A 10734-nucleotide genomic window follows, 5' to 3' on the forward strand; every position below is an offset into this window, starting at 1 on the left:
TATTGAAGGATAGGATGTGGGAGAGCTTCTGGAGACTTGCAAATTGAGGTTCTGTAACTCTTAACACCTTCTACCTCGCCCCAGTGCCAGGATGAAGCCTGTCACTTAGAGGATGCTAAAATATAAATGTCCCCCATCCCCTGTCTCTGTCTGCTGAGTCTGGAAGAGGTTACTCTGAGCTTACTGCCATTATGTGTGTTTTAAATCACCCTGTCTGAAAGGGTCCCACAGAGAAAGGAAGAACACACAAGGAGGGTGCCTGTGCCCTCTCGTAAGTCTGACCAGAGAGTGTTCAAGAGGAGGAGTTGATGTAACCCACACTTGGATCCTACTGGAATTCTAGTCAGGCCCTTTTACTAGTTCTGAACCCCAGTATATTCCCCACAGATCCATGATTTATGGGCTATTTATAGAGAACTTCAGTTTATTTCACTCATGGAGAAAGATATACCAGGGAGCTCTTTCCAGCATCCAAGCCGGGAAGCTCACAAACCACTTTGTCTCCAGCTCCTTAAATGCTTCTTGGACCCACACCCAAGAGAAAAGCACCAATGTGCACATCCCAGGGTGCATGAAGAGGCACTCTGACAATACCCCAGTTTAACATGGTGAAGCCAGACTCACTCCGCAGCAGAGGAGAAGGACCCACCCACTTACTAATACCACAGGGGATATTAGTAGGTGAAAACCATGTCCTTAGTATAACCTAGCAGCTCCAAGCTGGGATAAGCCGCCGTCTGGATGAGGGGTGGTGGGCCACACACCAGGATGAGTGTGGCCTTCCCAGGAGGAGGGAGGTGCTCCTTGATCATGTTGGCAGTAACAAAGCCTGAGCTGTACTTCCAGCCTGAAGTGAAGCAAAGCAAGAAAGAACCATAGGCTCTGTGCTCATCCCTGATGCTGGAAACCAGACTGCTCCACAAAGGCTGTTCCCCACAGTAAACCCAAGAAGAGGATATGAGGGTTCCTAGCCTTCTGTGCTATTTACTCCAGATTCTAGGCTCGAGCCTGGGACTCAGGGGCCCAGGTTGATGGCTCTCTGCTGTCAGCATTGAGTAGAGTGGAGCTGTCAGGGTGCATGATAGTTGCTGGGGTGTTGGCTGAGGCTGCAGTTGCTGGGTGAGGGTCTGCATATAAGGACTACTGTTTAAATGTGACTAGTGGTAAAGAGCATTCTGAGTGGTTAAAGAACCAGTGGTCATATTAGATGCAGTGTCTGGTGGCTGTGGGAGGCTGGGGTTCAGGGTAGCCTGATGGCTCCATATCCTCCTTTGTTCAGTGCAGTGTGTGGAGTGTATAAGAGGTCTTAGCCACCTGCCCTTGGCTGCTTTTTACAAACAGGTTATCCCAATCGCCCACTCAGATTCTTACATTGTCTCTGAAGACCAAGTGCCCTAGGCTTAACCTCCTAAGGAGTCAATCTAAAAAACAAAACAAACCAACCCAGAGTCTAGTCCTTAGGTGGGTGAAGGAGTAGGGCTGACCCAAAGAAGTGAAGGCAATGTCGTTCATACCAGCAGGAGGCTTGTCCAGGGTGTACCACAGGTTGAACTGGAAGAAGTACGTCCTGGCAATTTCTTCAAGCTCCTTTCTCACCAAGATATCTTCTTCTGTCTAGAAAAGAAGCAACATTCCAAAGGCCCTTCTAGGAACAGCCCATATGTCCCCTGACTGAACACACAGGTCAGTACAGTGAGCTGCCTCAATCCTAGCTTGAGAGCTCACCACAGACTCCAGGACAGAGAAGGGTTCTGCTGCTCCTGTACACCTAACCCTCTCTCTCATGTAGAGCTGCTGGGGGCGGGGGTGCTTACATAGAGATACCAACAGCATGGCTGCCCTCTGGCTGGAAAGACTGGCTGCATAGACCACTGGTTTCATGCCAGAGTCCCCACTCACTTCCCTGCATCCACACTAGGGACTAAGCCTCCCAGGCACAACTGACCCAGGCTTAGTGCAGGCCCTGGTCTCTGTAGGAAGGAGGGGCTAAGAGACTGTCGAGGACAGTGCTGTGATCCCAGAGATAGACCTGGATTCACATCTGGGAAAGGGAGCCAAGGCTCCCAGGCCTTTGACCATAAAACTCTTCATGAATTGTCTTCCTTATCTATCCCAGTGATTCTACTTCTGGAGTTGTTTTGGAAAATGAAAACAATCAGGTCCAGCCCAATTATTTATCATTTCATTACTTATCATTTGTAACTGAAATCTGAAATGAATCTAAATGTGGAAGCTTTAGTAAATGATAGTAAACCTGACATTCATTATAGTGTAAATATTTAAAGCTAATTAAAAGAAAATGTCCATGTGGTAATGCTAAGTGAAAACTATATGCACACACTATGGATGTATGTGTATGAGTGTGTAGTGTACATATAAACACATAGTATCTATAGGGAAAAAGACAACAGGTAAAAATATTTATATTTTTATGAATTTCCCAAAATTCCCACCAGGAGCATCCATGATTTAATACTCAGAAAATCAGAGAACTATATATTAAGGAAGGAGAAATCTTAGTGCTTAGGGTGGGCTGATTGGAAAGACAGAAGAGTTAAACAAAAGAATAGACCTAGCCTCAGCTCCAGATGCCAGTGGCCTTGTGGAGCACACTCTCCTCCCACCGCCACAGGCATGTGGCCCAGTGAACGGAGAGGAATGAATGCAGAGCCCCAGCTCAGGGAACATTCCGTGCTACTGTGGCAAGCTCTGGGCTGACTCGGCAGAACTGACCTGGTTGGCAAAGATGAGGGACATCCTGGTCCTGTCACTGGGGTTTCTGATGATGTGTCGAATGAGCTGCAGCATGGGTGTGATGCCTGGAACACAGTGGGTAGGCCAACGTTTTCTCCCATCGCCAATGAGCCAGTCCCTAGCCTGCAATGATTTAATAGTTTTCTTTGTCCTTGCTTCTGCCTTTATCACTTCAACCCCTGTGCTGGTTAGTTTTTGTCAACTTGACAGAGACACCTGGGAAGAGGGAACCTCAGTTTAGGAAGTTCCTCCATCAGACTGGCCTGTGGCCATGCCTGTGAGGCATTTTCTTGACTACTAATTGATATAGGAAGGCCCAGCTCACTGTGGGCAGTTCCATTCCTAAACAGGTGGGCCTGGGCTGTGTCAGAAAGGTACTGAGCAAGCCAGAGGAGCAAGCCAGTACGCAGTGTTCCTCCATGGTCTCTGCTTCAGTTCCTGCCTCCAGGTCCCTGCCTTGAGTTCTTGCCTTGGCTCCCCTTGATGATGGACTATAGAGTGTAAAATGAAATAAATGGGTTTGTATATTTTCCTCTCCAATTTTTTTGGTCAGTGTTTTATCACATCCCTAGAAAACAAAGTAGGGGCAGAGCTTTTCATTTTGGGGTTCCTTTCTAATTCAAGAGCAAATCAACCCTTTTCCCATTTGAGACATATCTCATGCATCCCATGCTTGCTACAAACTCATGATGTAGCTGAGGATGACTCTGAACTTCTGATCTTCCCAAGTTCTGGAATTACAGGTTTATCCTGCCATGCCTGGTTTCATGACTTGCTGGGGATTGAACCCAGGGCCTTATGCGTGCTAGGGAAATATTGTGCCAACTCAGCCACATACCCAGTCCTTCTTTTCCTTTTCATATGGCAAGAGGGAAAGAGTATTTTGTGAGCTATTTCATGTCCTCACTTGAATAACAGAATTAATGGCCAGTCAATATGATGATTTTAAAACTGTCTGTGACGGTGCCTAATGCCCTGCGTGTCTCACTGAGGATGTTCTCTTTTTTTCAGATATTCATTCTCAAGGGATAGGGAGACTCAGGCCGGAAGTGGGTCTACCACTGCTCAGGAACCAGTGAGCAAAATGCCCAGCCTGACCTCACAAACCTACTAGAGAGGCTCCCCATGGCTTCCAGGCAGCCATGATGGTTGCAGAGGAGCCTGGCCAATATCATCACTGAATCTACATTCCCACCACCATAGCTAGGGGAGGAATCTCTCAGATCACCCCTTCTAGGATCAAACAACTCCAAAGTCAGTCTGGTCTTAGGGTTCACCCTGTGGGTGAAGCCCCAGAAATTTCTTACCTGTGCCCCCGGCAATCATCCCCAAGTGACGAACCAGTTTTTTTTCAGGCTTGCTTGCTTTGTCTTGTTTGATTGTAAGCTTCCCTAGAAATATAGAAGATACTCCTAACTTCTGCAGCTCTTATCTGGCAGCCTGCAAAAGATGGCTGACTTTCTATGGGAGTCCTAGGAGGCAACACAGCTAAGGGACAGGTGGTACCATTTTAAGCCAGAGAATCACCACCTTGGTATACCAGTGTACACAGTGGAAAACAGAATCTTCTGTCTCTTAGGGGATGACTGAGTCTTCTCTTAAAGACAAGCTGAAGTTTACATGGTGCATCCCAGAGCCCCTTCCCTGGCAACAGTGAATGAGGAAGTACTTGGTGAATCTGGAAAACCAAGCAGTGTAGACTCCCTCCACCATTCACATCAGCAGGCACCTTTAATGTATCTGTGCCGGGACTCAGTGAGGACATCCTAGATGACACTTGGGATCCTGTGAAGTGAGTGTGAGTGGTGACAGGAGTTAGACATGATTTCATAGGAATGAATTGTGAAGACTTGAAGACAAGCCCATGAGCTGCAGGGATGAGGAGTGTTCTAGAACAATGAAACTACTGCAAGAGTCTTCCCCCTCAGTTACCCCACTGGGAAGCCCCTCGTACCTGACCCATGGTAAAACAGGTGCCCTGTTGGGCCTCGAAAAAGGATGGTGTCTCCAATTTTCATGTTCTCCAAGTACTGAGTCATCTTCCCTCCTTTAGGATGCCTGGGGTGCACATTTTTGAAATAGATCTGAAAAGCAAGGCAGCATGGCCTTCATACTCACAGGCCTTTTATTCCAGCTGCACACAGGTGGAAAGTGCCTTTGCCACTGGAAGTTAGTCACTGTTAGCAGTTGTTTTAGTTTCATTTCCATTGTATGATAAAATACCCTAACTGGAACAAACAAATAGCAACAACAAAGAAACAAAAACAAACTGAAGGAAGAAAGAAAGGGTTTCTTTTAGCTCACAATCCCAGGTTACAGTCCATCATTATGGGGAATTCAAGGCAGGAGCTTGAAGCAGCTGGTCACATAACATCCATAGTCAAGAACAGAGAAATGAACATATGCAGGTCTAATAGTGCCCAGCTCACTATGCTGAAACAGTTAGGGATTCCCTGCCCAGGGAGTGGTGTCACCTACAGTGGGCTGGATCTTCCTACGTCAATTAACACAATCAAGACAGTTCCCCACAGATATGCACACAGGCCAACCTGATCTAGACAATCCGTCATTGAGACTCTCTTTCCAGGTGATTCTAGATTGTGTCAAGCTGACAAAACTAACCATCATATAGGGTGCTGGAGAAATGGCTTAGTGGTTATGAGCACTGGCTGCTCTTGCAGAGGACCTGGGTTGGATTTCTAGCACCTACATAGCGGCTAACAGCCATATGCCACACCAGTTCCAGGGATCTGACACCTTCTGGCTTCCATGGGCGTTGCACACATAGTGCACACATAGGTGCACTAACATACATGAAGGCAAAACACTCATATTCATAAAATATAAGTAAATTAATTTAAAAACTATCACAGTAATCCCTCAAGATACCACAGGGTTAACTGTAGCACTGCTGTTAAATAAGACTATTGGAAACCCTCAGAGCTTGAGTCCCCTCAGAGAAAAAGTATTACCCGCCTCTCCGCCACATGCAGTACACCTGTGGCTCCAGGCAGCTGGGAAAAGTGGGCATTGTTTACCTTTATAATTAAGTCCACAAAGCCTTGGTCGTCATCACTGGAGACAGGTGTATAAGCCCTGATCACCAATTCATCATCAATTTGGGCCAAGAGATGAACATAGTTACCTACAGAAAATGCATCACATGTGAAGTCTGATGATGGTCCATCTAAATAGTACTCAGGAATCCCCCAAAGGACTGAGGTTCAATATAGGGGGTGAATATCAGGATCTAATATGGGACAAGCAGGAAAACAGCCTAAACTCAGTGTGCATGGATGCTCCATGTACTGACCTTGGTCACTTTAACTCTTCATCTATAGCATGGGAGTGATGGAGCTGAGTGTGTAGCTCAGTGGTAGTGCTGACCTAGCATGCACAGGGATCTGGGAGGGAAGGAGTGAGACACCTGTCCAGCCATGACCACAGTATAATTAGTTGAGTAAGAAAAGTTAACTAAAGGTGGAGGGTGAATATCAAAAATATCAGAAAGGATCCAGGAGAGGTGACTCACACCTGTAATCCTAGCTCTTGGGAGTCAGGGAAAAGGAAGATTGCCTTGAATTCAAAGCTACCCTGGGCTATGTAATGAGTTCTAAGTCAGTCTGGGCCGAGAGCAAGACCTTGTCTTAACAAACAAATCAGAAAATAATGTTTTCTATTTAAAGAAAATTGTTGCCTTCACAAACTTGACTCCTCCTAACCTGGATGTACCATTGGGGCCTGGAAAGAAGTCACAAATACCCCCATCTGTGTCCCACATGGAGCAGGGCTTAGCCTCATCACTACTGCAGGGCCCCAGGATCTATGCAAACATACTCCAAATAAATCAACACTGTGTGCCATCCTGGCTCATGGCTTTGCTGAAAGGTGACAGGAATTTTTGAACTGTGTCTTCTCCCCATCAAGGGCAGAATTCTTTAGCCCCAGAAGGCCAAAGACCTAAGAGTTGAGACTACAGCCCAATGTCAGATCAAGGAAGGTCTACTGAGGCTTCTGTCAGATCTGAGTGAAGACTTCAGAGACCAAGGCAGCTAGTACTGAGGGGAGGAGTTAACACCAAGAGATGCCAAGAGCTAAAGAGAAGAGATGCTCTGGGCTAGATTTGGACAAAGTAAAAGTTTAGGGAATTAGTCACCAGACTATGGGAATGCAGATAGAAATCAAAGAAAGAGAAGAAAGGACAGGAAGTAAAGAGGAGGAAGGAGTGGAAGGGGAGTGCTGGAGGCAGCAGCCTAAGTCTTTGAAGAGTTCTGGAGCCTGAGGTGCAAACTCACTGGTCATTGCCTGAATGGGCACCAGGGCCACTCAGGAACACAGACCTGAAGCACAGCTTCCTTCTGATAGCTCACTTGAAACCAGGAACCTGGAAAAGCTCCTTCTAACGCAGCCAGTCAGTCACTGCATCCCACACAAAATGGAACTGTCCCCCGGGTCCCTAGCGTGCCATCTCTAAGCAGCTTCTCCTCCACTGAGCTTTGAAGCACCAGCTTTCATCATATTTTCCTATCAGAGTCTTAGAGGCCACTAAATCACCTTGTCCCTCTAACCGTACTGCTTCTACCTGGGAGAGAGGGTCAGAACAGCTTCTAAGAAATTCTTTCTGCAAGGGCATGCTTTTAAAGCTTCCTGGCAACAGGACAGGCAGAGGGATGGAGACTGAGTGACACAGCACTCTCGTGCACAGAGGAATGAGGCACAGCAAGCAGACTCAGGGGCCCAGTAGGCTGCCTGGTATTGTTATTTGGTCACCTGACAGAATTGAGGTCAGGATTTTGTCTGCAGGCAGGCCTTAGATTAGGCTCTTCACTGGGATGCAAGCAGTACCAGCTGTCTATATAAAGGTTCTCTGGTCCCCTGGGCCCTGAGGCCTTTCCACCTCAAGAAAACAGACTCACCATTTAGAGGTGTTACTAATAAACTGGAAATGGGACAAGTCAGATCTCAGGGTGGCTAGGGCTACTAGAGTGCCCCCTTGTGTGGGTCTGAGGCCCCCTCAGATAATCCATCCACTCAGGACACCTGCCTCATGATTTCCTGCACATTTGGGGGACATCTGTTTTTCTAATCCCTCCTAGATACATAACATGCTGTATTTTCTAAATTTTCACATCCATCTGTTACTCTACCCTCACTATAATTGAAGTAGGCAGACAGGCCTAAAAATGCCTAGCCAGGAGCCTTCAGTGAGATTTTAGACTTGACTCTAGGCCTACTTCTTTTCAGTGCTCTTCAAGGTGCCACTTTTGTGACCGGCCAGATGAAACAAGAATGGGTGGGAAGACATAGTCCTCAAGTCTTTCTGCTTATCTCCCTCAGCACACATGGTTCAGGAAGATAATATCAGCTCACCCTCCATATCCCATGACCATGCAACTACATTTCTGACAGGTACCTAGCTACCAAAGGCTCAGTCCTAGAAATGCTCACCTACAGGAAGCCCTAAGACATGGTTCGGTGAAGGTAGTTCAAAGCGGAACCTCCGGGTGTTATGGTTGATTTGCTAGTAAAACAAAACAGGCAGGTTCTGTTAGCTCTCTGAGTCTTGCTGGGCAGCTCACATGCTGGGAAAGGTCCTCCATTGGGCCCACTAAATGTCAAATAGCCAGCTGGCATTCCCACCACTTTTCAGTCCAACCTCAGGAGACTACGGCTAACCCACTACCTCCTTTTCAATCAAGGGCAGTGGGTATTTGGCGGCAGGGTCCCGTAAGGTGATAAACTCTCTCCTCCTAGATTTCATCTTCTTGAGGGCCATCAGGATCACAGTGGCCCCGATGACAGTGAGGGCCAGCAGCAGGGATGGGTCCTGGAAGACACAGGTAAGGACAGACCTCAGATTTCACCCTCTGGGCAGGGCAGCTCCAGGCACCGCACATCCTTCTCAAGCTGATGCCATTTCCAGGCTCTGTCTCAATGGACCAGCAGGTGGAAACGTGCTAAGGAAGAAGGTAGGCTGAGTCTATAGACACCAGAGGGCAAAGAGCTTAGCTGCTGGTCAGACAGGCTGCTTGGACCAGGCCTGACACCTACCCCAGAGAGCCGGTGTCTTCAGGCCCTCTCTGCCCATTTACCTTCATCCTGGCTGCAGCCGAAGGTGCACAGGCTGGGGAGGTATGGTGACATTCCATTCGTTTAACAGGTGGTCTGGAATGAAGCCCCCAGAACAGCACTAAAGAGGGAGATGAGTCTGGTACCCTCCCAAGGTGTCAGTGGCTGACAGTAAGGCTGGAGACAGGGCTCTCTGGACTCCCTACACTCACTTCTGATCCGGTGGGTAGCTCTGAACAGAGGATGCTCCCAGACTTAGGGCAGGACACTCACCAGCGCTCTCCAGGGCAGGCAGAGGCCAGTACTCACCTGCAGAGAAGTGGCCAGCCTCCCTGCCACCGCCCTCAGCTCCGCCCCGCAAGCGGCACAGGGCGGGTTGTTTCCTTTCCAGACTGGCTCGGGGAAGGTCTACTGCCCGGTCGTCCCACCCAGAGGCCGGGTGTCCTCCACAGTTGGAAGGCCGCCCGGGTGCGCTCGCCAGGCCATGGCTGCCCTGCTCCCTGGCGGCTTCGAGCCCAGGCCGATGTTCCCGGCCTGGCCGCCCTCCGCGCCCGCTCCCTTCCCGCCCGGCGGCTCCCGGAACGCACCCGGAGCGAGACGCCCAACATGTCCAACTGGGCGGTGCCTCCTGCTGGCCCGGGCGGCGGGTAGCGGAAACCGGCGGGCACCGGCCGGGCCTCGCGCTGCTGGGAGCTGTGGGATGGAGGGTTCGGTGTCCTGTGACTCTGGCTCGGGTCCAGCCCTGCGCTTCAGTGGCTGGCCTGTGGGAATGGGACCCTTTCTCGCCGCCGGATTTTCTATTTATGATATGCCCCCGCTCCGCTTCTGCAATCGTGGACAGCTCTCCTTGCACACCCCGCAGCCCTGGGAACTCTGTCCAGCTTAACACCTGGGCAAGGCTGGCGGGAGGGGCTGCTGTAAACTAGTTTACTGCGTTAACTTAGGAAATGGGAGTTCAAGCCTAGCTGAAGATCACTAGAGTCCATGTCTTCATTCAACATGCCTATGAGCAGCTCCTGTGGGTCTGGCTCAGGACCATGTGTTTGCAGGGTGGGACCGAAGTGCACTGTTAGGCATTCACTTTGGAGACATGACAGAACAGGCCCTGACTCTATGAGAGGCAGGATGAGAAACCCAGGTTTTGGGGATTCTTCACAAGGCATTTCAGAACTTGGGTTTCCTTTCTTACTCTTTGTCACTGGCAAAAGTAAACCCCCAACCCCAAGCACATGTTGCAGCAGACACATGTAATGGAATCTCCCGTAACACCTATTCCAGCCAGAGAGTTATTTTCTGACAGCATATGTGTAAAGTAAGTCAAGAAAGTAGTGCCTGCCTGAAATTCCAGCTACTGGAGAGGTTGAGGCAGGAGAATCAAAAGTTCAGGACCTGTCTGGCTACAGAGCCAGGTTAAGATCAGCCTTGGCAACTTATAAGACTGTCTCAAAATTTATAGAAAGGGGGGTGGGGTTGGAGGTTGGAGAGATGGCTCAGGGGTTAAGAGCACTTCTAGCTCTTGTAGAGGTTCTGGGTTCAGTTCCCAGCACCCACATGGTGAGTAATAACTGTAATTCCAGTTCCGGGAGATCCAACTCTGTCTTCTGGCCTCCTTAGGAACTACATGCACATGGTGCACCTACTTATAGTCACGCAAAACACTCATACACATAAAAATAAAATACATATTCCCAGCACTTGGGAGGCAGAGGCAGGTGGATCTCTGTGAGTTCAAGGTTAGCCTGGTCTACATAGTGAGATCCAGGCCAGCTGGGACTACAGAGAGACCCTGTTTCAAAAAGACCAAACAACAACAACAACAACAACAAAACCATCATTTTTAAATGTAGAATGCTGAGGATATAGCTCAATAGGTCAAGAGTAGAACACTTACCTTGCATGTAGGAGGTCCTG

At 48.7% G+C, this 10734-nt stretch overlaps 1 protein-coding gene across 2 annotated transcripts; it reads right to left on the reverse strand.

Annotated features, from left to right (window-relative positions):
* Positions 1-417: 417 nt before the first annotated feature.
* LOC103748887 (NADH-cytochrome b5 reductase 2) lies at positions 418-9480 on the reverse strand. 2 transcript variants are annotated; one of them, XM_008851671.1, is made up of 9 exons: positions 9411-9480; positions 8438-8581; positions 8203-8275; positions 5793-5899; positions 4709-4838; positions 4062-4145; positions 2734-2819; positions 1515-1614; positions 418-847 (listed from the first exon to the last, which is right to left on the reverse strand). In XM_008851671.1, the coding sequence occupies exons 1-9, from the start codon at positions 9429-9431 to the stop codon at positions 675-677; spliced, it is 918 nt and encodes a 305-aa protein (XP_008849893.1). In that variant the 5' UTR covers positions 9432-9480; the 3' UTR covers positions 418-674. The 2 variants fall into 2 exon arrangements, with proteins under 2 accessions (XP_008849893.1, XP_008849894.1); XM_008851672.3 differs by lacking the exon at positions 9411-9480 and adding an exon at positions 9133-9386.
* Positions 9481-10734: the final 1254 nt, after the last annotated feature.

Source organism: Nannospalax galili, unplaced genomic scaffold (genome assembly GCF_000622305.1).
Source record: "Nannospalax galili isolate Female #2095 unplaced genomic scaffold, S.galili_v1.0 scaffold426, whole genome shotgun sequence".
NCBI classification, from domain to species: domain Eukaryota; kingdom Metazoa; phylum Chordata; class Mammalia; order Rodentia; family Spalacidae; genus Nannospalax; species Nannospalax galili.

Bases quoted from the DNA above. Each gene is read 5' to 3' on its own strand.
- LOC103748887 (XM_008851671.1), bottom strand. From the start codon at position 9,431: ATGTTGGGCGTCTCGCTCCGG. The intron at 8,582-9,410 runs GTGCGTTCCGGG...TGTGTCTTCCAG, and splicing joins TGTTGGGCGTCTCGCTCCGG to GACCCATCCCTGCTGCTGGC. The intron at 4,146-4,708 runs GTACGAGGGGCT...CTATATTTCTAG, and splicing joins CCTGTTTTACCATGGGTCAG to GGAAGCTTACAATCAAACAA.